General features: G+C 33.6%; 3 protein-coding genes and 1 long non-coding RNA gene across 5 annotated transcripts; 2 read left to right on the top strand and 2 right to left on the bottom strand.

The window, feature by feature from the left end:
* The first annotated feature begins 1,206 nt into the window (after positions 1 to 1,206).
* On the top strand, positions 1,207 to 3,412 carry LOC132607316 (large ribosomal subunit protein cL37). Its single transcript, XM_060321240.1, has 2 exons — positions 1,207 to 1,367; positions 2,926 to 3,412. Exons 1-2 carry the CDS (start codon positions 1,289 to 1,291, stop codon positions 3,276 to 3,278), a joined length of 432 nt encoding a protein of 143 aa, XP_060177223.1. The 5' UTR covers positions 1,207 to 1,288; the 3' UTR covers positions 3,279 to 3,412.
* LOC132607317 (uncharacterized) lies at positions 1,374 to 2,531 on the top strand. The gene is made up of 2 exons (XR_009570234.1): positions 1,374 to 1,688; positions 1,846 to 2,531. It is a non-coding gene; the product is annotated as an uncharacterized LOC132607317 (long non-coding RNA).
* Positions 3,413 to 5,138: 1,726 nt separating the features above from the next.
* Positions 5,139 to 9,829, bottom strand: LOC132607315 (E3 ubiquitin-protein ligase At4g11680-like). 2 transcript variants are annotated; one of them, XM_060321238.1, is made up of 4 exons: positions 9,343 to 9,829; positions 7,407 to 7,529; positions 6,039 to 6,339; positions 5,139 to 5,426 (listed from the first exon to the last, which is right to left on the bottom strand). In XM_060321238.1, exons 1-4 carry the CDS (start codon positions 9,741 to 9,743, stop codon positions 5,265 to 5,267), a joined length of 987 nt encoding a protein of 328 aa, XP_060177221.1. In that variant the 5' UTR covers positions 9,744 to 9,829; the 3' UTR covers positions 5,139 to 5,264. The 2 variants fall into 2 exon arrangements, with proteins under 2 accessions (XP_060177221.1, XP_060177222.1); XM_060321239.1 differs by having other exon boundaries at positions 7,407 to 7,526; positions 9,343 to 9,827.
* Positions 9,830 to 13,713: 3,884 nt separating this feature from the next.
* Positions 13,714 to 23,560, bottom strand: LOC132607314 (alpha-L-arabinofuranosidase 1-like). Its single transcript, XM_060321237.1, has 18 exons — positions 23,392 to 23,560; positions 20,420 to 20,648; positions 19,858 to 19,912; positions 19,188 to 19,399; positions 18,510 to 18,631; positions 18,276 to 18,423; positions 17,966 to 18,035; positions 17,062 to 17,207; positions 16,913 to 16,958; positions 16,758 to 16,810; positions 16,171 to 16,315; positions 15,899 to 16,017; positions 15,712 to 15,783; positions 15,531 to 15,634; positions 15,173 to 15,229; positions 14,879 to 15,077; positions 14,618 to 14,767; positions 13,714 to 13,930 (listed from the first exon to the last, which is right to left on the bottom strand). Exons 2-18 carry the CDS (start codon positions 20,594 to 20,596, stop codon positions 13,784 to 13,786), a joined length of 2,022 nt encoding a protein of 673 aa, XP_060177220.1. The 5' UTR covers positions 20,597 to 20,648; positions 23,392 to 23,560; the 3' UTR covers positions 13,714 to 13,783.
* Positions 23,561 to 27,635: the final 4,075 nt, after the last annotated feature.

The raw sequence follows: 27,635 nt of genomic DNA, 5'->3' as shown, positions 1-27,635 counted from the left end.
TACTTAAATTCAGGGTTCATGGGTTTCAATGTTCGAGATTCTGCTGAATTTGCCAAAATGCAAGTCTATTAGCAATTATTATCTGATCAGAAACCATGAAACAGAATTTTATGATTCACAAAAGACCTGCTTCATTAGCATTAGTGTCATTGGAGGCATGTTTTGCTAACCCATATATTAACCGTGATGGTCGAAGAAGAACGCAATTGAAAATGTTTTCCACTTTCAAGAGTAGTATCTTCATCTTATTATCAAGTGCACGGGTGAGGAGGGACTGCTCGTTTAAAACCTTAAACAAGTTGGAATCGTCAATTATTTGGATCCTTATCGTTGATATCTCTTCATTTAAGTTTTTCTTAGTTAAGACAACTTTCCAATAGTTGACTATATAAGTAAATTACACATTTGTTGTTGTGCACGATTTAGAACTTAACAAAATTATCGTTAAAAGTATGTTATAGAGATTACTTTAACCTATTCTCAAATGTAAGTGATTTTTTTGGCATTCCTCGAAATTGTTTCAAACTAAAGTCTCATCTATTATTTCCAGAGGTGGAGCCAGGATTCGAAGCTTGTGAGTTCGGGGTTCTAATTCTTTAAAATTACTGGGTTCTTAATTAATAATTTGTACATATTTAACAAAATTTTTAATACAAATATATGTTTCGGACAAAAGCTATTGGGTTCGGCTGAACCCACACCCGAAGGGCTGGCTCCGCCCCTGATTATTTCCAATATTTGTATCAACTACCACTAATATCATGCATAAATAAAATAACTTCTTGAATACAAACACTTCATATAAAATATGACTGATCAAGGATTACATAATTTATCACCAAAAAGTGTGGTGAGATGGATGAGATTTCTCCACTCTTACCCAGATGTTTTAAATTCGAGCTGTGAAATGGAGAATCCTGCTTGTCACGAATTTGAATTAGTCAGATTAGCGAATTTCAAGTATGGATTACACAAAAAAAAAACAAAGGGATTAAATATTTATACATAATTCACCCAAAACAAGGTTGTAAAATCATGCCATCGTGCCTTGTACTTTAATGGTACCGGTTAAAATAATTTTGAGTGAACTCAAGTAAGTAATCAGTAAGATATTAGAAAAGGTAAAATTGGGAACTAAAGCTCAATTCTCATTTAACATAAAATTGGGCCCTTTTTATAACATGGGTAAAGGTATCACAAATTTATTCTTCTAGTTTTCTACTCATATATATGTATATCCCTGTAAAATAGTCTTCTTATCCAGAAAAACAAAGTGAAATCAGGAGCAATGGCTCTCCTTATTTTCAGCACTACAACTTCATCTGTTCTTCTCTCCTCTCATTCTTCACTACCTTCTGCATTCCCATGTAAGTATTATTATTATTTCTTAACCTTATTCTCTGATGAATACCCTATAAGTGTAAATTCTATGTTATTTGAGATTTTGAATTGTTGAGACCCTGTTAAGGGTGGGTTTTCTTGCTTTGAATTATTTAGTTCAATTTGACTGTTTTGTCCTTTTGGTTACTCGATATATGTTGTTGAAAATATTTTCTTTTTTCAAGAGGTGTTCAACTTCAAGCTGGGTTTTGGGTTTTCGTGCTTCTGCATTTTATTTTCTGAAACTTTAGTTGTTTTCTTGTTATGTTACATGTAATTTGGGATGACCATTCTTTTTGCCCATTTGGGTCAGTGGCGGAGCCACATAGAGCCGAGGGGTTCGTCACTTGGCGGAAAAAAACATTATTTTTTATATATATATATAGTAGATGTTGAACCCCTTACGCTTCTTCGGATGCTTACTTTTTTATATTTTGAACCCCTCGGCGGAGGCCACTGATTTAGGTGCCAAAAAAAAGGAAAATGTGAGGTTTTTTTTATCATGTTTTCGTTATTGTTTAAAGAACCCTTAATTTGACTTACAAGACAAGGTATTTAGTATTGAAATGGACCTGAATAGAGAAAATGGGTACAGAGGATTCATGTAGCTGAATTCAACTAATTTGGAATTGAGGGTAGTTGATTGGGGAGGCGGGGCGCGGTGGGGTGTGGGGGGGGGGGGTGGGGGGTGTTCAGGGTCTACGCTTTGTATTATATCGGATTTTAACTGTTCGTCAAGTATGCCAGGTATGTGTTTGGACAATTTCAGGGGTTGACAAATCTATAACGATGGGTCTAATCTTATTCTAGGCGTGCGGAGCTACTTATTCTTTCTTTCATTCCGTTTGTTTGATTGGTTAAAGAGAGCGTTTTGGTAAAGACTATTCCATCGAGAGTGGCTGAACAGTGAACACTTCTTCAAAGGAATGGTGGGAACTGTGATCCCGAGTAGATAGTTGTATTCTTCTACTCTCTCTATTTTGGCTTGGGTCACTCTTGGGTTCATCTCTCTGAGTTCGAGCGGTAGAACTCCTTCTAGGCAGATTAGAACTGTAGTGTCAATTCCAACACAAGTCCTTTTTTTATATATTTTTGTTTTCAATTCAAATTTCTTTATATTGACAACGGTGTATCAAACAATTTGAGGTTAATATATGCCTTTTATATGATTATGATTGATTAAGTCCATCACGTTCTAATGATGCACTATTCTTTTAGGTATCCCATCAAAATTAGTATTCATTTCTGTGCACATACAATACTTGAGTACTACAAATATAGGATATTGTTCAGAACACATGAGTTTACAGTTTACACTGAATAGGAAGTGTTCAAACAAACGTTAGGTGACTGAAAAATAGGACATGAAGTTGGTACTTCTTTTCAAATATATATATATATATATATATATATATATATATATATATATCGACTTTTGAAAATTAGAAAGGAATAAAAAGATACAAAAAGTTTGCTCGATTTTCTTTTGGTTCATGTGACCACACTCTAAAAGGTTCTGAACGTTGTAATCTATTCTGTATTTAGCCTCCAGGTTCTGCAACAATCACATTACCCTGGCAACAAAGTCATTTGCCAATGGTAATATTCAAGCACCTCTTATCTCCAAAAAGAGAGGTGCTTTGATCGCCAAGGCGGCTGCGGACATTGATAGTGTCGGTTCTGATAATCCCGAGCCTTCACCAGAGAAAAATGAGGAAAGTGTGCCTGTTGAGAATCTCCCTCTGGAATCTAAGCTTCAGCAAATGGCTGAACAGAAGATGAAAATGAAGTTGGCAAAGAAGATTAGACTACGGAGGAAGAGACTCGTTAGGAAGCGCCACCTAAGGAAGAAAGGGCGATGGCCACCTTCAAAAATGAAGAAGAACAAGAATGTCTAGGCTTAACCTTGAAATGTCTTGCAAGTTTATCTGCTTTCTTGTATTCCTTCAAATTTTGAAATACTTTAACCTTTGAGATCATTTTCTTCAATCTGTATCTGAAGCTTTAATGAATTAATTAGATTTTTTCCGAATTTATTTCTTGATTTGTGATGGAATATGTTTGTTCTTGAGTTTGTAGTTGGTATTGGTTGAGTGAGAAACATCCTATACTCTCTCTGAAGCTGAAGTTTCCATGGGAATATGTTCCAGGAACTTTATTTATTTATTTATTTTAATTATTATTTTTTTGTTGTTGTTTGTGAAGTTCCCTTGTGCCATCCATGGCCTTTTGCTCATTTTGTTGAGTTTTTCTGGAAGCTCTGTTTGATGGATTGGATGTTTTCGTGCAAAGATGGCTTCAGCGTAATGCTCTCCTCTCCCTTCTGTTCCTAAATTTTGTTGGTTTAGCTCGTCGAAAAATTCTAGGAATGTAGTTAGTGTTCTCTCCGATTGTTACCACTAAGCATTTGGTACAAAAAAAGCTGAATTTTTCAAGATTTGTGTATAATGTGTCGTTGTCTCCAACAGACTTGGTGATTATAGCCATTGGAATATCCTCTTAAGCGTATTGGTGGCCCTGGATGCTTGTACTGTTTTGTCACCTTTAGATTAGTAAACAATATGACTAAACTTGGTTTATTGACTGATGACGAGACTAAAAGCAAAAGCAGCGACTCCACTCACTACTTCAGTGCATCTTTATCAAATCAAACTCCACGAAATGCCTTTTACCAGTTTGTGGTTGACAGATTTTGCTTGCAAGTGCCCACATATTAGCCACATCAATGGCAACATTATCAACGCTACCATATCATCAACAATGAATAAGTTAAACCCTCCTTAAATTATCATCATTTTGTGAGTTTCGTACCTATATTATTTAGTGTTTCTAATAATCCTGGACTATAACTTACTTTAACTAAAAAAAAATGAATAAATATGTAGAAAAATATCTGAGATAACATGTTGAAAGACGCGTAGGAGATGAAAAAAGTCTTGAAAATGAGTTTATCCGACACAATAAAGTTCATTGTACTCCAGGAGGTTCCATGAACACCTAAAGTATGAAACTCGCAAAACGATGATAATTTACGAGAGATTTTAAACCTATTCACTCAAATTCTTTTCCACATATATTGCCACTTGGAACTCTTTAGAACAACGTTTGGAGCATGATGTTCACATAGATTTTAAACCTATTCACTCAAATTCTTTTCCACATACATTGCCACTTGGAACTCTTTAGAACAACGTTTAAACCTATTCACTCAAATTCTTTTCCACATATATTGCCACTTGGAACTCTTTAGAACAACGTTTAAACCTATTCACTCAAATTCTTTTCCACATATATTGCCACTTGGAACTCTTTAGAACAACGTTTGGAGCATGATGTTCACGTAGCCTGTCATACTCCTCTAGAGGATTTTGATAGAGGATTTTAATGAGTTCATGGTAGTAAAAAAAAATTGTGAACACGCAACAATTTAGATATGAAACTTGCAAAATGGTGATAGCGTAGAGGAGTCTTAACCTAATCACTCTATTATCAAGGAAATAACTATATATGCTGACAGTGTCAAGAATTTCTACAACATTAGAGAACTTTAATCTGTGATCGTAGGTGACTTACCATTTTTATCATATTATTACCCTGTAATTACCTTACAAGAAACCTGATTGTGTAAATAATTTTTTACACTGTTCGTGCATAGAACTTGAACTCTATTAAGTACCATTTACCGGTCCTAGGCTGAAAAAGAAGCATACTAATCATACATATGAGGCTACCCAGGAGGGAATAGGGGGGAGCTTAAAGACAAGAAACAGTGACAGTGAGACAATCATTAAATATGGCTAATTTTACATACATTTTGACAGAAGATCGCAGGCCATGGAAAAATTACATTTCTCAGTAGTCTCAACCCTCTGACAGACAATTACTCAGACTAGAGTGTCACCCCTAAGAATATTAAATTTGCAGAGTGGGCAGGTTGCATTTATCCTCAGCCATTTGCTAATGCATCCATGGTGGAAATGGTGATTACACGGAAGAACACACAGCTCTACCCCATCCACATATTTGTAGAGGCAAATGCAGCACTCCTGTGTAGGCAAACAATATTGACATGAAAAGTTAGCCACTATGGTCAAAAGATAACATAAGGAAATATAGTTTGATATACGACGACAGCTATCCCTGTGTGAGCTCTGCTTATATTGCCGGTCACAAGTCCAAATAAACCAAGAGATTGTAGGTTGACAACCAGTGTAAAACTAGTCGATTTATGGTGAATCCTCACGATACAGAAAAGACATATACTCCCCCGTCCCAATTTATGTGAAGGTGTCTAACTGGATGCGAAGTTTAAGAATGAAAGAGAAACTTTTGAAACTTATGGTCCAAAATAAGTCAGAAATATTTTGTGTGGCCATAAATCATCTCATTAAGGGTAAAATGGAAGTTCAAAGTTAAATAGTTACAAAATATAGAAAAGTGTTATTCTTTTTGGGACCGACTAAAACGGAAAGAGTATCACATAAATTGGGCCAGAGGGAGTAATAGTTTACACAGTGTACTTTCCTCGATTACACTTTCCTCGATACTTGGACTCTAATCCTTATTTCAAGGTTGAAAAAATGAGTGTGTATAAGAGAAGAAATAGTAAACTAAGCGGAAAAGATTCAAATGGAGGAGAAGTGGATAAACGTGCTTACGGAATCATCTGGTTGAAGAGCAAGCTCAGGTACAGAGTCACTACTACTGTTGAACTGTGATAACAAGTGATCATCTCCCGTCTTTACATTTACGAGGCTCCCTGAAGTATTAGTTTGACCATATCTATACTTGGGAAGAGTCTTGATATCATTTTCAGATGCTCCATCTCCAAGTCTCATGGCATATGCAACTGTTGCGATAAACGGAAAGAAACAAAAGAACGCGAAGAAGACTACACATGCCATCGCAATGCAAAAGATCATAAAGAACACATCAAATGCTAAGAAAACAACTGATAACCTGCAAAATTTAAGGATATTGTTATTTAAGCTATCAAACTTACCAACGTTTTCACATTCATATATATAGAAAGGAAGGCTTAATACATCCACAACCCCTTAAACTTGCCCGTAAATGTCATGTATACACTCGAACTTCCAATTGAGCACTTGAACACATGATAAAGTGTTCCTATTAGACACTTGTGGTTCAAATTTTTGCAAAAACTTTACGCCTATTCTCAAGTGTCCAATACGTAGATAAGTCAACCACTTAAAATATGTCACTTATTGTGGCTAATGTGTATAATTAAAGGAGATGACATATTTTATATGGTTAACTTGACTACCTAATAGGCGCTTGAGAACACACACACAAGTTTTTTCAAAATTTGAACCGCAAGTGTCTAATAAGAACACTTTATCATGTGTTAGGGCGCCCAATTGGAACAAGTCGTAGTGCGAGTGTCTTAATGATATTTACGGGCAAGATTAGGGTTTGTCGTACTTATCAAAAACAAAAAGGTTTAAGGGGTTGTTGATGAATTAAGCCAAAAAACAAATAAAACTAGAGTTGAGAAATAAACATAAATGTGCCAATGGAAAGTAAACTGCAATGAAATAATAATCACCATTTAATTTCTTTAGCTACATATATCGAGGGAACCTTCCCTTTAGTCAAGCTCGCACCTTGTATATGGATTAATTCATCAACAACCCCTTAAACCTTTTTGTTTTTGATAAGTACGGGCAAGATTAGGGTTTGTCGTACTTATCAAAAACAAAAAGGTTTAAGGGGTTGTTAATGAATTAAGCCAAAAAACAAATAAAACTAGAGTTGAGAAATAAACATAAATGTGCCAATGGAAAGTAAACTGCAATGAAATAATAATCACCATTTAATTTCTTTAGCTACATATATCGAGGGAACCTTCCCTTTAGTCAAGCTCGCACCTTGTATATTTTTCCAATTTTACTTTTTGCTTATGGATTTGCTTTTGGGGGGTGTGGGAGGAAAGGAAACTCACGCCTCACAGCGGTAAATACAAAGTAAAAAAAACTTTCAAATTCTAGAAGCAAGGCTCATACCAGTAAAGACGAGGTGAATCTTGCAGCAGTGCCTGGCCACCCATAACAATCCAGTAAAAGCCAAACACCCACCAGATTGATGAAATCACAGTATTGATTGATTCCAGCCTCTTCATGATGCTGCTAAAATATAAAATGATGGAAAGTTAAATACACAACTTTCATCATTAAGAGTGATGTGGGATTACACTGGGTATGTTGTTGTTGTTGTCATCATTAAGAGTGATAATATCTCACACTCAAAATTGTCAAGATTGATCAGAAATTTGAGCTTTAGTCGAGGTGCGCGCAAGCAATCCTAGACACCACGGTTAAAAAAAAAAAAAGTGAAGTAACTTTGAAAAATGAACTCTCGATACTTTCGGGAAGGAAAGAAACAGAGAAGAAGCAATTTTCGTTTATTTCCCTCTCTTGATCTTTGAACCCAATGAACTAAGGAAAGAAACAGAGAAGCAGTCATGTGCTTAGATCAATTTCACCATTGTATTTTGCCTTGTTGAATTCTTGAGGTTTTGATCACATGAGTATACATGAGCACTATTTTCGTTGTTTATTTTGATAATCAATCCCAAATTAGTCTAAGTCGGCTATAAGATCCTCTATATTCAATTGTGCTCTATATAAGTCCCAATTCACTCGTACTAGGGATTCTAAAACTAGAGGTTATAAGTCTCACTTCTCCCTACACGGACAAACAAGGCTATCAACTCCGGGAAATCTCCATCAAACTTGACCATTTGAGAAAAAAGTCCCTAGACTTGGTTTATCAAATCAATTGACTAAAAGTTACACTTATTTCAAAGAGGACCTTAGATTCAAATGAAGGGAAGCAGTGTGTAATTTCTGTCTTTAGATACAATCACTCCTAGATAGATGTTACCCGAGATATAGTCAAACCTCTCTATAATGGCGTCGTTTGTTCCGATGTTTTCTAGCTGCTATAGTGAAATGTTGTTATAGAGAACATATAATATAATATAACATAAAATGAAAAATCGGTTCCACAGGAAACATGCCTATTATAGTGAAATGTTATAATAGAGGGGAAGTATCATGATCGTCCAATAAAAAGGGTTTCAATTTTTTCAAATGAACAATTTGAAGACCTATTGATTCTAACAACTGAATACAGAGTTGATCATTCGGACCTTTCAATTCATAGATGTAGATCTTGGACCTATGGATGGGGATATTTCCGAAACTCACACAGAAAGATGGTTGTTATAGAGAGGTCTGACTGTACATGTAATATGTACCACAAAAATGGGATCTTGCAATAAGCTTTCACACTTATTTCATTAAAAACAAAATTCTATTTCTTACTCATCTTTGTTAAATGCATATTAAATTGCTGCCCCAATTATTATTCTTTGGGAATTCAGTAAACTATAAGAATACTATGACAACAAACTCAGAAACCCAAAGAGGAAAAAGGGCAAATACAATAATATACTAGTGAAACTAGGTAGATGGATTTCTAAGTATTCCCTCAATTATGAACTATCCACCCCCCACCCCCCACGCCCACCCTATAGAGAACCAAAAATTTACTGCAAATAGAAAAAATAATATGAAAATTATAGAACAAACCATAGAATGGCAGTAAACAATAAATATATGACATAAGAGGAAAAGGAAAAGAGAATGAACATATTCCTAGGTAAAGAGTAACATGCAACAAGCCAATTACAACCAAAGCTCATCCTTTTTTATTCAAAATAAAATAAATAAAATAAAAAACTATCCTTGTCCAGATAGCTACATAAACCATCCAACCATATTATTAAAAACTCCAAAATTAATTATTATTTAAAAAAAAAAAAAAAAACTCTTTCCCTGTCCAGAAAGATTAAAAAAACTCCAAAAACTAAGTAAAAATTAAATATAATATTTACTACCAAACCCTAAAATCAGAAAAATTGTAAGTAAAATTTACCTGCTGTGAAACAGTGAAAAAGGAGAAACCCCATCAAAATTAACAGCATCAAAATCATCAAAATTACTCCTTCTTTGAAACTCAATCCAAATAAAACCAACATGCAATAGACACTGAAGTGCATAGCCACCAATCCAAAGCCTTAATGGAGTTGAAGGTTTTTCTCCAATAGTTGTCAATAACACAAAACAAGAAACCAAAACAAATGCTAAATTCCATATCACATCAAGAACCACAATGGGTCTTGAATAACCATAATCACCATAATCATCATCATCAAAAATTTGATTTTGTTGAAGATTAAAAGAAGAGGCTAATCTTGTTAAAGAAAAAGAAAAAGGGGTACTTAAACCTCTAAAGTATCTTGGTTCAATTAAATTTCTTTGCAATTCTTGGTCCATTTTGCATAAAGTTTCAATCTTTTTGCTTGTTCAAGTGTTTTTATGAATTTTTTTTTGGGGGGGGGGGGGGGGGTTGGGGTGGTTGGTGGTGAAAGTGATGAGTACTTAGTAGTTTTGGGTGAGAACTAGTGGAATGCTATATGTATTGGGTTTGGAGAAAAAGAAGAAATTCTGGTAATTCTTGGTAAGTGGCATTGGCACTCTTGTGAGTGGGGTGTAGGGGGACCAATTTTTTGTCATATGCATAAAATATGAAGTGAAAGAAAAGGAAAAAAAATAAAAAATAGAAGTTGAGTTACATATAATTTTCTCCAACTTTTAGAAATATAATTAATTTTGGTCAATTTTTACTCATAGACTCATGTGAATCTATTTAAACTTTCCAAAAGGAAAAAGAACCAAAATAGAAGTTGAGTTGCATAATTTCCTCCAACTTTTAGGGGTTGTTTGGTTGTTTGTTAGGGATTGAGTTATTCATGTATTAAAATCAACATAACTAGTGACATTTTTGGTATCGCTTTAGTTGTTATATATAAAAGTCAACACACCAAGTATTGTGTTTGGTTGTTGATATATAGTCCTGCATAACTAATACTATATTTGCATAATTTCCTCCAACTTTTAGGGGTTGTTTGGTTGTTTGTTAGGGATTGAGTTATTCATGTATTAAAATCAACATAACTAGTGTCATGTTTGGTAGCGCTTTAGTTGCTATATATAAAAGTCAGCACACCAAGTATTGTGTTTGGTTGTCGATATATAGTCCTGCATAACTAATACTATATGTATAAGTTATGAGATGATCTATATAGAGAAAATACATGAATCCCCCTCAAACTTGTCCCCCAAAACTCACTTTAGCAATGTAACTTTACGGATGTTTATATATCCCCTATTCTTATTTGAAGTGGAATAAACAACTAATACATGAATAACTAAATTCTGCATAAGTAATTCATGCATAACTCTAACGAGCAACCAAACAACCCCTTAGACATATATTAATTTAAGTTAGTTTGACTTGTAGACTCAAGTGGAAGTGTGAAACAATTAAACTTTTCCATTCAAAACATTGTTTTTTTCTTGTGCAAAAATTATGATTTTTGGGTTCAATTTGATGCTTGTTTTAAAGATGGTGTGAATGCGCTAGTGGTGCATGTTTAACTAGCGAAAGTTATAATGATATTTGCTTATCTTGACACAAATTCTAAATAAGAATTAAGAAACAACAAATCATATTATGGGTGGAGACATGGCACACGGTTGGATCATGGATGGACGAGGTTGGGAAGAGGGTTGTTTAGAATTTGTTAGCTTAGTTTTTCTATACCAGTTTTAGGTAAATATATTTATCGGATTTGTCCATATTTTAAACTAATAATTACATAATATAAATTTGTTTATATTAAGTTCTTTTTCTTAATCATGATAAGTGATGAGTATTATTAGTTAGAATTCATTTAGCACTTAACTAAGATAAATCACAATTTAGTGAATATGGTGAGTTCAGATAAGTTTTTCTCGAATTTTATCTTTATCCATGACATTAGGATGTGTTAGCCTTTCTTATTTAATAGTATTTGAATATTTGAATTTAGTTAATGTTTTATCATGTGACGAAAATCCCATTCATGTTGATTCAAATGGTATCCTCATAATTTCATCAGATAAGGCAAATTATAGTAATGACCTTCTGTCTTGGTTGTCGTAATTAATAGATTCTTATCTTGTTTCAATAATACACTTAATTACCTTTCCTCTCTATACTTTTTATGTGACAGTGGAGTAATTAATAATTTACTCTATATGGTTGCAGTGCTAAACATTTAAATAGAAATTATTAATTACTATATTATGTTAACCTATGGAAAAAAATTGTTAATCCTGTCAATCACTTTATGAACTTGCTTTTTGAATGCCATAGTTATTTTAGTGCATTATGAAAGAATCGTGCTGTTAATGAGTACTAAACAAATGGAGCATAAAACGTAAAAATAAAAAGATTTTGGATTGTTTTTCAATTTAATTATTTGATTAATTTTGGTGAAGTAGGTTAAATTTCACAAAATTACTTTGCAGAAGGTAAAAAGAAATTTGGTGATACAAAGTAGGTTATTTATTATGCTTGCACACAATCTTTTAATTAGATTCGACTTTATCATTATGATTTAAAATATTGTTTTTGAATACTAATTAAATCCAACTCAAATACTTTTTAGGGGAAAAGATATTCAAAGTTTTGAAGCTCTAAGGAGAAATCTCGAAAAGAAATTTGAGGTTTTTGGAAAAATTGGGACTTTGAAATTCAAGACTAAAGGAGGAAAGAGAGATGTTACTGAATTCAACTTCTATGTAATATTATTGAGTAAATTTTTTCATAACACTATTCCGCAAATCAAAAAGAGTAAGGAGGTAATCAACATTTACTCTAAATAATATAAGAACTTTTAAAATAAGACATCTTTAAGAAAATTGAGAAGTGAAGAAGGGAAATTTTTTATCCTTGCTAGACGAAATTGATATAATATACCATGAAGTATAGTTTGAAAATTACTCTCTCCGCCTTCAATTTAGACTAGTCGATTTACTCCATATATTATAATGGTTAGCATTTAAAAGTTATTCTCGAAGCAAAATAAATAAACTATAAGTGATTAAACACATGAACAAAGATATTTGATAATTATACTAGTACAAAGCAGCAGAGCGTAAAATAATTTAGCCAAGCTGATCCAGATACTATCATTATTAAAAGAAAAAGGAATTTTGGTAACATGATATATATTTGTTGCTTGTACGCAATTGTTCTTGTGAAAGAAATATTTTCTCTTCAATGCTTCCATTTGTTACACATGCGTTGAGTTTCAGGTTTGTGGTTCAACATGTAACTTCAAGTTTAAGAGTTGAATTTTTGGTTAAGATTTTACGTGTATCTTCTTTATTCGTTGATTGAGAAGGTAAACAGTTAGTTCAATTATTTAAAAATATTATTTATAAAAGCTTATATCCTATGAGATAGCAGGAAATGTTTACCTTTAATTTTCATAGCATCTGATATTTACTTCGATTTGTCCTTGTAATATAAATTAGTCATATTTTATTATAGTTTTTCAATGATTATATCGAAATAATTCCCATCACCTCGCAACTTACCAACATTCAATATTTACAAAGTATGGAGAGTTACATGGGACCATATACACTTTCTTATGTACCAAAAAAAAAAAAAAATCGAAGGAGCAATTGATGTGTATTCAGATTTATGATTTGAACGTTTGAATCTAAATATATATCTGAGTGTTGTATTAAGATTTGAATACTAAGTAGTAATTAAAACAAATTATTTTTCTCAACATCTAAATATTCTTTTCTAATAACCAAATGGGTGTGCTTTTGGAATGACACCCTACTATCAGGTCCTTGTCTAACTTCCAAATGGTGTGTTTTTCGAATGACACCTTACTATAAGGTCCTTGTCTAACTTGAATGCAGGGAGCTGATATGTGTTTGAGCCATACACTGCCAAAACGCGGAATTGTAGAAGAGAGCCGAATTCATAATTTAAATTTTACGGGTTCAAACCTTTAATGTTGAAGATTGAATCCATTACATTTTTAAAATTATAGTTTATTTCTACTGTTTATTGCAACTTTAGTTAATTTTTACGCATAAATTTATGGGTAAGTATCGAAATTTATAGGCTCAAGACCCGTACCTACAATGGTACATCCGCCCCTGTTGTAGACAATTGCTTTAAAGACGGGGTGAATTTGCACTGGGTATGTTGTTGCTGCTGTTATCCTAATCTGTAAACTCATCATCAAATGGCTTCCGAGGGGGCCCTTTCCTCTCTCTATGGTAGTAATGTGAAAACGGAGATTATTTCATAAAGTGGCCGCCTCCAAGAAGTGTTCCCATATCAAAGAAAAGTGACAGAGAACAAAAGAAATAGAAAGTATCAAGAATAACATGAATATGAAACTGATATTATTGATAAATAACCACATTTATTCTTAAATTAAATAATACATAGCAGGCTACTAGTATGAAGATTTAAGGACAGAAGCAGTATCCACACTGCTGCTGATTGATTTTCTTAAGAAGTCAAATGAATTGAGGGATCTTGGGGCCACTACAACATCCATGCTGTCACTAACTTTCTCAAGCATTGCTTTAACTGGTGATACCTACATAAGTAGAAAAAAAAAAAAAAAAAAAAAAAAAAGTAACCACCAAAACATAGGTAAAAATTAAATTCTTGTTTGAGCATGCTTTACAGACATTTAAAAGGAGTTATTGTAAGTTAGATATCAGTAAACTACAACATTTCTGACGGGAAAAACTTAAGTCACACATGGTATTTATACTAAACCGATAAAGATATGACATGTATCTATTCTATATACACATATATCACTTAAGGTTTAAGTGCACACTCACCTCGATTTGCTACTTAAAAATGGTAAATCCATGTGGTTTGGTGTAAAAATCGGGTGTGTGGAAGTTTTCTAAAAATTCTTGACTTGTTCCATTGTATTGATGAGGCAAAGTAAAAAAGAAAGAAATTCATTTGAAAAAGAAAAGAGAACGGAGCAACTAAGTTTATTCTGATAGTTGTTGAGTATGAACTTCTTTCAGCTCCGAAAATGCCAATGCACCCATGTCGGATCCTCAAAAAATGCACTACTTTTGGAGGATCCGACGCGCACCCGCAACATTTTTGAAGAGGCCAAGGAACAATAGCTTTTAGAGCTGCTAAATGTGAAACATCTTATCCCAAGCCAACAAATCTTGGTAGCAGATCCAGAAAATAATGTGTTCCATGAAAGACTACAAAATTTTTAGGATAAGAAGTAAATGAAGGATGATTGTACCTTCTTAGGCTCTCTGAAGGAATTTTCATCCATCACATTATTGGATGTTAATGTGGTTTTTATAGCCCCAAATGACGTCTCTAACGTGTTCAGCCCCAATCCACTGATAGAGATTTTAAGAGTAACCGTGGTGGTCCCAAAGTTCACGACCTGGGGAAAATATCTCAGTATATGAGTAATGAACCAATTAAAGACGGAGAACAATATGTGTAAATGCAAAATGGTCAAGAGTGATGAATCAAAACAAGAAAATATGCACACCTTTATTCTCAAATAATCGCTGTTATCAACTGAATTTCTCCAAGTGATGGCAGATGCTATGAGTGAATTTGAAGGATTAGCTTGTAGTGATGAACTCAGAAGAGTTGCGCCATTTGACTCTTTGAAGAAATGCTGCATCCAGTAACTAGGGGTTCCATACATTTGTGAAGAGGTGAAGACAATTGCATCTGGGTTCCACCTATATGAAAGAACAATTTTGGTCAATAAAATACATTAAGAAAATCTTCAAAAAAAAAAAAGAGGAGAAATAAGAGCAGAAGCAATCAGATGTACCTCCTGTCATTGTCATTAACAAATAGGGGTGCATAACTTGCCATTTCAATTGCTTCGCTGCATAGAGGATAATTGCAAGTTCCATCAAACAAAGAGAACATATTAAAGGAAAGAAGATCAAACTCATCCGGCATACAATTAATAAAGGCATAGTACTGCATGATGAACTAGCGTAGAGTAGAACATTTTCAAGTAAAAGCTGAAGTAAAGATCAGTTATTTGCATATGAAAAAGAGTAGGTGGTTAAGCAACAGAGACTTGGGTAAGTGAAATCACATATCACCCTTTCTATGCGGCATTAGTCAAACAAAAATCATATAGTATAAAAAAGAAAATTAGACAAATGCTACACAGGTACCTGTTCTTTTCTACCCCAATGAGGAACCCAGCTTCACCCAGCGCTGCTAAAAGACTACCTTTTCCAGCATCATTTCCAGTCACAGCATACTCACTCACAAAAGCCTGTAGAAATATATGATAATACATAAGCACCACTTAACAATTCAACTCATTAATCATCAAAAGGAAGCTTTACTGACCTTTGGTCCCCTGCGTGGTGCACTATCAAAATGGCGAGCATTAGAAAATACAGAACTTGCGCTGCTATAAATCTAACCATATAAACATCACAAAGTTAAAGCTCATGAAAAGACAAGGAAACCAAAGTTTAAGATTTTGATTCACATGCTAAGTGTGAGAAGACTTAGAAAACTGTCAATATCTTACATGAAAATCATATAAATCAGCTGGGTGATCCAGTGGACTCGAAGAACCATCACAGTTTGAGATAATCTTAATATCTGGGTATTTATCTTTGATGGCCGAGTAGAACTTGAGGTAATTTCCTGAATTTCAAGTAATAGAAATCAGTCACTAAATTTTTCACTCAGATAAATGTGCTGTTTGGAAATCAGATATATCCTTTGTGTGTCATAATAAGTTCCCTGTGAACCAGAAGAGCAATATATCATCTGCCAAATACAGTAAAGTATGCATACCACGGTATTTTGGCTTTCCACAATCCTCATTTCCGATAGCTACATATTTCAAATTGAAGGGCTCTGGATGTCCCATTTTGGATCGAATAGAACCCCATGTTGAAGTAGGATCACCTCTTGCAAACTCAAGACCATCTAGTATTTCCTGGATAAAGACAAAATATATTTGTAAAATTGTAGTGTAACAACTAACAAGGAACCAATGAAGTCAATTTGTTGCAACAGAGACAGAAGCTAGAGTATGTTATGCAATATCTACTGCTAATTTTACTTTGTTAACCAATTTACGGTAAGTTGCTTTCAAAATATTGATTACTTTGGTGACTTGAATCTGTTACACAATGACTGTTAACATAACCTACTAATGCACATGCCAAGAAAAGTTTCAATTCGGAGTATTATGGCTATTAAAAATGAGGCTTTTAATGATGTGAGTTTTTAATGTCTATGATTTTGTGAACAGATAGACAGTTCGCAGCTGTCAAAAAAAAAAAAACATTCATGACACTAAACAAACTATAAGGAGCAATTTATCATATTAAAGTGCTACATCATATTCAATGAGCTAAAAATTCAATAGAACCTACTTGCACGAAAGGTAAAATACTGGAAGTGTCAACTTCATCGTGGTGGCTGACTCCTGAAAATATAGAAGCACAATAGGAAGAAGTTTAAATTAATTAAATGGACTAAATAGAGTAAAAGAAAAAGAATAGTGCATTTGTGGAAGTGGAGGAACTACCATTGTTGAAAACCCACACTGGCAGTGTATCTAAGTCCTCGGCAAGCTGCAGAAAACAAACTCGAGTCATTCAAATTCAGAAGCTTACAACTGTTTAGTTCAAGTTTGTGCACTTTTTTTCAACAAAGTTGGAGAAAATAGAATATTACCTGCAAGAACTCAAAATGGCCTAGTCCATCATCAGTCCAGTAATTCCAAACATCACCGAAATGCCCAGGCCTCTCTTCCCATTGTCCAATGGTTTCTTTCCACCGAAATGCATTTCTTAACCAGTCACCTTCGACAAAACATCCACCTACAGACAGATAACATGAATGTTTATCAACATTGGACAAATGATCGTTGAGAAGCTCATATAGTAGATAGCGACTGATAGGGGGGAACAGAGGCAAAAATGAATGGAACTGGTAAAAGAAGACACAAGAGTAAGTCCTCTAATTGATGAAGACTTTTTACTACATTTGTCTAATATTTATTCCCTTTTCCTAGAAAATGTCAAATAAACTAGTAGTCTCAAATACAAATTATTAACAGATTAGGAAGAGGAGATTTGACTTCTTCAAAGAAGTAAAGCAAACATTTTTAAAAAAAAAAAAGATAAATCAGAAAGTTCAAATTTCAATTCAAGTTCCTTCATCCTAACCCCTGGGTAGGAAACATGTTACTATGTTGAGAAATCACAAGCAGAATTCTGATAAAAGATACTTTATTACTCCGTCAAAGAATTGGAAATTGAAATATGAGATAAAATTTGAACAGTGTCTGATATTAATCCTACATCTAGAAGTTCATCTCCCTTAGTATCACAATGGTGATAGTTCTTAGATCTAAGTGTTTAAGATAAAGGTGTTCTTTTTATTATACTTTTATGTTTCCAATTTACTCATGAATTAATCCTCTCTAGTGATACACTTCTTCCTCATCAAGAAGGGCTCACGTGAAAAAGCTTATAAATATAGCAGGTATAAAATACTAAAAGCTGTAATTCCCAGTTAATCAGCTGGTAAAGTTACATGATCCTCAAGGAAAAAGTTGAAATATATCGAAGCATACCTGGAAATCTAATGAATGCTGGTTTCAAATCCTTAATCATTCCAAAAAGATCTTTCCTGAAGCCATGCCCCTATGCCAAGAAAATTGCCACAAATAACATTTATTAAACGAATACATCTAATTCCCCTACAAAAATGAAAAATAAGAAAGAAAATAATTGGAAAAAATATCATGCTGGTCGAAAAAGAAGGATCGTTAAAGTAACGCAGACCTGATGGATATCTACAGCCAAAAAATGCAAACGAAAAAACAGCCACAATAATTTGTAAGATTTATCTAAATAGCTACAAGAAAGCTCTAAACCACTCACCTTGTATGTGTCAGTAGGCATTAATGACACTTGATCAAACCATGTAACACCTTTCTTAGATGATGTCAATTCCAGTCTTGAATTGGGATCTGTTCCTTTTGCTTCTAACATAACTTCCACTTTTGTCCAATTTGAAACATCGGAAGCTCTGAGAAGAGCATGTTGAATGAATTGTGTGCAAGAAGCAAACTTTGTAAAAACACGGAAAACAAAACCGACTAGACATCTACTTACATTATGTTGCCACCAGCCAGCTTTTGCAATCCCTTTGAACCAGTTAAAGCTACAGATACATTGATTGATTCTTGTGAACGAACATAAAGCACTAGTTTGTAACTCTTTCCCTGCTCAATATTCTGCACGAAAAAATAAAATGAGGATAATAAAGACAGAACATGCACCAAGAAAATACAGAAAGAAGGAAGAGTAGATCAATATCTAGTTTAATCTAAGCAAGACTTATAGCATGTTTGGCCAAACTTTCAAAATCTACTTATTTTGTAAAGTATTTTTGTCATAAGTGCTTTTTGAAAAAGTACTTCTGAACAATTGCAGTTTGTGTTTGGCTAATTAATTGAAAAGCACTTTTGCCAATATTAGAGCAATACTTTGTGCTTGGACAATATTTCAAAAGTGTTTCCAGGGAAAAACTATTTTCTTTAGCTTCTAAAAAACAGCTTCTGTTACTACTCAAAAGCACTTATTTTTTCTTGAAAGTTTGGCCAAACACCTCAACTTTCTAAAATAAGCACTTTTGACTTCCCAGAAGCTTGGCGAACTCGGCTATAGGGATACAAAAGAAGGAATCAAATGTGCTTTTAGTATTGTGGAGTATTGAACTGTGAATCCTTGAGAGAGGAAGCAAGGAACGCATAAAGAATGTTTCGGTCAAGCATTAAAAGAGAAACATACCATGCCCCAGAATCCCGGGTTGTAGATGCCAACTCCTCCATCTGGACAGATATTGGCACCTGTATGGTCACATAGCACCTGCACTCGAACTGCAATTTTATTCCGCTCAAAGCATGATGAACGGTCTGTTGATACAATCACTGAGGACTCGTCTCCAATGATAGACCAAGGATCAATATTTGAAGGTATATTTGGGCCTCCAGCTTCAAAACCTGAGGTTTCAAGAAAACTAACACTTGAATAAAATAGAAGTCAAGAATAAATAGGAAGCAAAGCTCTTATTGCAAGAATAGATCAATAGCAAATTCTCATTAATTCCCTTATCAGTATATTCACCACAGTTTCGAAACAGCCAAAAAGCAACCTCTTTGATCCATCCAAGTTAATATTCAGCTATGAAGATATATTTCAACAGGGAAAAGTAATAATGACAATCCAAGAGACAAGATAGCACAAAATCTTGCAATGCTCGTCTCTAATTTTCTGCTTGAGCAACCTAAATGTAACTAGTTCATCCTTTCCAACATATGAGTCTTGTTTGTCCTTTCTTTCCTTTTCCATTTTAGGCCAAAAAAAGCCAAGTAGTAGTTAATCACTAAGAAGCAAAGCATGTATTCATTTATTCTTAGGAAGTTTTCCTTTAATAAGTAAAACATAAAATCAAACTGACCTCTGTTGCTGACAAGCTCAGCCCACAATCCACCAGCGCCAGCATGATTGATCTCCTGAAATACAATGTTTCAAGTTTTATGAACTAGATTTAATAGACCATATCAATATCATGGGAAATTAAGTCCAATTTATTCTGTAACATGTCCCTTATGCCCAATTTATGATCATTCTCTTCCAGCCAGATATTTGGAAAATATTGTTGATCATAAGATTAGGCATCAACAGCACTTGACAAATGTCCAATGCCAGTTTCACATTATTTATTATCCTTTTCCTTCTTCAGTTCAAAGAGGACACCTTTACGAGAGTTCAGAATGCAAATTTCAGCTTGATGGAATGAACTAATTAAAACATATCCTGGATTTATTTTCGAGAAGCAGATGCTTATGATTCAAAGTATCATGCAAACTGGAATAGTTATCAGGTAGATAAAGAGTTTGCACAAAGAAAGAAAAAGACAAATAAATTAAACATCTAATACACGCAGTGAGTTCCATACTGTAAATTAGAAGGTAAATGCTTCTCATTTGAACCACAAATTGAGCACCTACTAAGCTCACCTCAAAGAATACACCAAAAAGTGTATCAGGTATTTTCTTTGCTGATGCTTCAGATGCATTCACAAACAATACTGCTGTCTGGTTTGCTTCAATCCCAGTAGCCGAACATTTGCACAGGACAGACAAACCACACAAAACTAAAAGCAGTACGTGATGAAGGGAATGCCTCGACTCCATCTTCCTTCTCAGACTATTCGCTGTTGCTGTAGGCCTATAGCCTATTTAAGCTCTGAAAGAGGTGCAAATTCAGTTAGATTCTGATCAATAATGGAAGTATAAAGTTGTAAAGTTGCTACCTTTTACAACAACCTAATGTCAGCATGAGACAGAACCAAAAAGACGATTGTCTGAACTAATAGTAACAAGAAGAGTCAGTTAGGATTTGATTTAGATTGAAAATAGGAAAAGCTAAGCTAGCTAATGAAGGGGTTGAGATTTGCTTCGCCCTAGTACACCAACCAGGAGGAAAGATTTGGTGGTTTTCACCTTTCCGCCAAATCAGAACGAGAGCCAATCGGGTAGATGAGTAGATCAAGGTCAAAAAAGCTTGTTAAGTGGTCATAAGCTTATTAATCTGACCCAATTTCTCATTTTTGGTACACGCCAAGTGTTCCATTTGGTGGATTGAAAGGGCTGTGATCTCTTTCGTAGAGAAGAAACTGCTCTCAGATATTCTGCTTATAAGCATGACAGTAATGGCAATCAAGGATTACATTTTTTTCTTAACTTAATGAATAAAAAATAACGCCATAAAAAGGAGAAATGTTGTAGTGCAGATATTATATCTATTCGCTCATAAATTAGTTCCAAAAGAATCCAAATTACAGGACAAACTTTAACTGATTGAATTAACAGAAGATAAAACCTGAAGAATGATAAATGACCAAATCCAAAATATAACTGAAACTCATTAAGCTGAATTCACAAGGAGATGCTAGACACACTGGCTCAAAGGTCCCGCAGATTACGATACACCAAATTATTGAACTTAAAAAGGGACGCCATTTGGCCAGGTTACTAGTTTAACACTTTTCCTCCTTTCTATATTTTATAATTTTTCTTAAATCCCCGCCCTATTGTATTTTTCTAACTTCCTTGTTTTGTGTCATTTGAGCCGGGGGTATTTCGGGAACAGCCTCTCTACCTCCTCGAGGTAGGGGTCAGGTCTGCGTACACTCTACCCTCCCCAGACCCCACTTGTGGGAATATACTGGGTATATTGATGTTGTTGTTGTTAAATCCCCGCCCTCAACTTCAATTATGACCGAATAGCAAAGTGATCATACTACTATATTCTAGAGTCAAGCAAAATTAGTTGAGATTAATAACCAGCACAAAGTTTGACAAACCGTTGATCCATTGATATGATAATACCAGACACATTTTTACAAACTCATTTTTTAAGTACTTAACTACAACATGAAGGCCTCTCAAGTACATTGTATCAAGAGGAAACAAGACATATGCATAAAGTGAAAGCACAAAAGGCTACAACATATCATGACCAATTTATTTGCACTTTTGTGTAAACAAAACCACTGGCAAACAAACAGAGAGCCAACAAATAAAGAATGCAACTTGGGATTGGCCATGAGAATGCAACCACTATCCACTAAGGACTATTACGATTTCCCCGCCCCCACAAAGCAGTAAAATTAACCGTGTTTGGAAACTAGAGAAAAGAAGAAAAAGGAAGGTATATCACATTTTTAAGCTTTTTTTTAGGAAGGCAGAAAGTCCATAATAAAATGAGCTTTTTCTTCTTGAGGTCACACATAAGTCATTTTCTTATAGCAATCACTAGCATTCATAAGTTTTTGGGCTGCAAGGTTTCCATGGGTGAGTAAGTTTGGGCACTGAAGGCAGTTCTCTGTGCACCGGGAACATGGCCTATAGAATCAGTTGCGTCACGGATGGAAATGCATGCAACGATAGACAAGGTCGAGGATTGTGCATTAATAGTCAGGCGCTTAGCAGCCATTTTTTCTTTCCATATTAGTAATATTTGCATTTGTTATGCTGTAATTCCTGTTCTATTTTATCATGATGTCTTAGTAATACCTACACAACAGCAGATAAACGAAAGAATAACCTTTGTACTGTTACTTGTTGCTTAACTATCCATTACTTGTTATCTCTCCTTTGTTTCTAGTAAAGTTTGTAATACTAATTTTAAGATAATAAGAAGGCGTTTAAAATAAAATTTCTGTGTTTAGAAGGGGAAACAATTTTGATACAATCTAAAATCACACAAATGTTTAGATTAAACAATGTGTATCCACATTTTAATACAATTAATCACACATCTCATAACATTACAAATACTAGTGATCATTGTTAACTGTATCACAATCCTTTATAGTATAATCCATGTATAAATTGTCTGCTAAATAAATGACCCCTAGGAAGAGAAAAGCTCCAAATTAAATTCCTTATTATTTTCCCCTCAATACCAAACATGAGAGGACAATTGATTTCCTTCACTCTATTCCATTTCCCTCCTTTTATTTATCCCTATGTTCACTTTTACTTGTCACGTTTTGTTTCTCGAGAGTCAAACGACATGGATTTTGATTAATATTTTAAGATATATTTTATCATCATATTAATATGAGAAAAATTGAAACTTAGTAGTATTTTTTGTATAGTTTTCAAAGGTCTAAATTTTAACTTTAAAAATATGAATTAATTTAGTACAATTTAATTTCGAAAATTGGTCAAATTAAGTCGTACGAAGCGAAACGTGATAAGTAAAAGTGAACCAGAGGGGAGTATCTTCTGTATAGCTGAATTACTAAGACAGACCCACTGACCCGTATGTTAAGTTTCAGAAAGTTAATTTTGAAAAGATACCCACAAACCAAAAACTTGTGAAATTACGATAAATTGAATAAGAACCACCGAAGGTAATCCAGAAATAAACACAATTATGTAATCCAAATACATAATCAATCAAGATCACTATTTTTTACCTGGAAATGAGCCAACACAGAAAAATATCCTTATGGGTATTTGTAATACTGACGTAAAAGATTATAACGGAGAACGGATAAGTTTGTTGCACAGTGAGCTCACCCTGTTCACTGCTGCAAGTCTTATTATAAATAATGACTCGATATTTTTGTACAATACAAGCCGTATATGTGTGTAATATATATAGACCAAGATAGTGGGACTGTGAAATAAGAAGAAAAAGAGAGTTTGAGCCCGTTTGGATTGGCTTCCAAGTTGCCGTGGCTTATAAGCTGTTTTTAGCTTCTTTTTTTTTGTGTTTGGTTGGTCTCATTTTGTGCTTAAAATAAGTTTAAAAAAATAATTGGGTCTATTTGACTTAGCTTATCTAAAGCAGTTTATAAATTAAAAATAGCTTATAAGTAAAAAAAAAAGTTAAATTACCCTAATTTTTTTTTTAACTTATAAGCTACAAACAGCTTATAGGCATAAACCCATCCAAACCGGCTTTTTATTTTATTGCTTGAAGAATGGAGGAAGAAGACAAGTGAAGCAAGAGTTTTGTCTCACTTTTAGTCTTTGGTCACACGTAGACATTTTTGTTTTCTTGGAGTGTCAGAGTGAGTATCTAGGGAGTTGGGACCAATCCTCTTATCCTCTTTAGTGGGTCACCCACTCTATGTAGTAAATTGATGTTTACTTCAATTATTATCCCTTTAACTACCCGGCACTAGTCGATCATATCGGTGCACTAAGCTCTTACTATGCACGAGCTTGAAGAAAGATCATTATATTAATCTGATTAATTTAAATTTAGATTTAGTAAAATAGTAAGAATTTTATATGGGACAAATAAGTTAAATAATTAATCTTTTATATTGATAATTATTAGGTTAAAAGATATTACAAGAAAAATTAAAATTAAAACGATAAGTATAATATCATAAACTACAAAAGAAATATTGTTCAAAATAAACATAAGTAACTATCGCCAGAAATTAGCCACCACCAAATCCTCATAGTTCTTGTGGGTCACAATAAACTTGTGTAAAATTTCAGCTACACATTCTTGCGGGATTGTTCTACTCCAAATATAATATCTAGGCTTTTAGTATTTGTTCCAACCATTTCAATTTGTTAGATTCAACTCAAACATTCAAGAATAAATAGATCACTTTGTATTCTTTAAAAATTAAGTTCAAAATATTCTTTAACAATTAAGTTTAAAGAGGTAAGGTCTACGTATCCTTTATCTTCCCCGCCATAATGGGATTTCACTGGGTACAGGGGCGGATTTACATAGCGGTGGTAAAAAATTACAGTGATATATAGGGTAAATTTTTTGTGTTTATGTACATATATTGACTTTTGAACACCTTGAACAAATGCAAAAGGTTAGCTCAAGCGGTCCAGGGTGTTCAAAATTGTCTCTAGCATCCTAGATTCGATCTCCAAAGACAACATAGTTTTTTATATAAAGCTTTTATTCTTTTTTTTTTTAACTCCGGAGTGAAATTTTGGATCCGCCACTGATTGGGTATGTTGTTGTTGTAGGATGAAGAAAGAGAAAGGGAAGAAGACGGAGAAGGAGGAGGAAATTTAGCAAAAATCTAAAATTATTACTCCTAAAATTTATTATCGGGGCAAAAAATAAATGGATGTCAGCATAAATTACTGTTAGATAAGAGATAATGTTTTTTTAAAAAAAAAAAAAAAACTTATACTCTAAGACCAAATGGATGTGCTTACACTATAAATCCTCCTAAAATGAGAGGGGGAAAAAAAAAATGGATGTGCTTGACAAGTGAGGGATGGCTCAGTGGTTAAGCACCTCCACCCACGACCGGTAGGTCCTGGGTTCGAGTCACACTGAAAGGAAAGTGTGGAAACACTATAAATTCTCCTAAAATGGGAGGGGGAAAAAAAATGGATGTGCTTATCCGCTAAGGTTTATTATCACTCATTTTAGTCCCTGTCTTGATTTATTTGAAAATAATCAATGGATGGAGCTTTCATATGATGTATAGAGTATATATATTTTTAATTAATGATGTATTGCATTAGTTTGTTTATTTGAGACACACAACACAAGGGGGTCCATTATATCATTAATTAATAACTATGTCTTTGCTTCCCCTTCCCGCCGCTTCTTTTGGAAGATGGACAATCTTGTACTACCTCATTAACATTTTGAGTTAAAAGAAAAATATATATTTTTATTTATCGTGATTCTTAAAAATATTTGTTTCAAATTTATTTATCATTTTAATGTTCAAAATAAAATTAGTTATTTTTTATTTTATTTTATCCTTAGTAGTAATTTTTTTTTTGAAGACTACAAACACTTCAATTATAAAATAGATTTTCAATAAAGAGAAATTATATATTAAGACATAATCATCCCTACTTAATATTTTCTTAAAAGACGTGTAAAGGGAAACACGACAAGTAATTTGAGACAAAAGGAATAGCGTCAAAGTGTTTTCCCCTTTGTGATATCAAACTTCTGTGGTTATACAATTCATTAGAAATAGAGATTATTTCTCATATGGTCACTCAATTAAGGTAACTTTACTCATAAGGTCACTCAACTTTATTTTCTAACTCAAAAGTTACTCAATTATTGATACTTCACTCAGATAGTCACTCAACTTTATTTTTTTTCCACAAAGTATTAGATATTTTGTAATGAATTTATTGTAATTATTGCAATTCATTGAGTATATGCGTTGGTGAAATCTTTTTCTGTCACTTAACCTGGTCTCGGAACAACAATTTCACGGGACGGTCACTTTTTACAACGTCATTTAAGGCACAATTATATTTTAGGTTTTAAGTATAGACAAACTTAAAAAAAAAAAAAAAAAATCAGAGGCAGAAAATCATGATAAGCATAGATTATTGATCAGTCATTATCCTATTGCCGATATATAGCGTTGGAACAATTGTAGTTGGAGACACATCAATGAAAATAAGCTCACTTGAGTCGTCATGCCAAAGTAGAATGGATATAAAAGAAATTCTTACAAAGGCGGATTTAGGATTTAAATTGTAGGGATTCAACATTTTAAATTTTTAGCACTAAACCATTATATATCTAAAGATATGGATTCATATCTAGTATTTATTGTAATTTTAGTAAATTTTTACACATAAAATTATACCCGCATCCAAAATTTGGGATTCAATTGAACCCCAAATTATAGTGCTCCATCCGCCTTTAAATTCATACAAGTGAGGTTAGATAGTTTGGAGTATACTTCAGGGTATATAAAATAGACTTTTTCTCAAAATAAGATTCCCATTTCTTTCACTCTATCTCCTTATTGGATTGTTAGGTAAATTTTTCTTTCAGTTCGCTTAATCGACTAGACTGCTTTCTTTGAAGAATGTGAATATACAGTATCATATTGATCGACAAGATTCAGTGTTTACACTCCAAGTCTAATCCACAAAAGAGGATAAGTTCATAGAACTAATATCACTGCGTGATCAGAGGGAGAATGACTAGATTTGGCAGGGTAAAAATTGGTAGTTCAAATTTCAGAAAAAATATTTTAAATTTAAAACATATACGGAGTATGTCTTAAACTTCAAACATGTTTGAAATTTGATCTTGGCATTCTAAATTTCAAAAACACGTGTATCAGGAGTTTGCTTGCACCAAGCACAATTATTATACCAAATTTCATGTGCAATTTTTTGCAACTTCAATCTCGCATTCCTGAGTTATTTTTGAAGTGACTAAATTTATAAAAATTTACTAACTTATGCTTTGATATACGTCATTTGAGCCAAAGTTTTTTCGTAAATAACCCTTGTATCTCCACGAAGTAGGAGTAAGTTAGGCGTACACGCTACCATTCTCAGACCCCATCTGTGAAATTATATTGAGTATATATATAATATATTGTTGTTGATTATAATTTAAATGGTGGTTCAAAAATCGGCTATTTATGCACTTCTCCCTTTTTGGAGGTACCAATGTCACGGCCCCAGTTAATGGCTATGAACAACCTTCATTGGACCTAGCCCCTATCAAATGAGAGTCCGCAACTTAATGACTCAAAAAGTGACAATTGAGATCAAAATAATCCATTAAAAAAAAGTTACATACGTACCTTTTGCACACTAATTTAGTGCACAATGTAACATCCCATAAATCTGAGTTAGGTGTGAATGTATGGAAATAGTATAACGATGATATGTTAGCTATATGAATCCATTCGGGATGAACTCGAGTGATTGGAAACTTGTTATCTTT

Source organism: Lycium barbarum, chromosome 8 (genome assembly GCF_019175385.1).
Source record: "Lycium barbarum isolate Lr01 chromosome 8, ASM1917538v2, whole genome shotgun sequence".
NCBI lineage: Eukaryota > Viridiplantae > Streptophyta > Magnoliopsida > Solanales > Solanaceae > Lycium > Lycium barbarum.
This window is presented reverse-complemented; position numbering and strand designations above follow the sequence as displayed.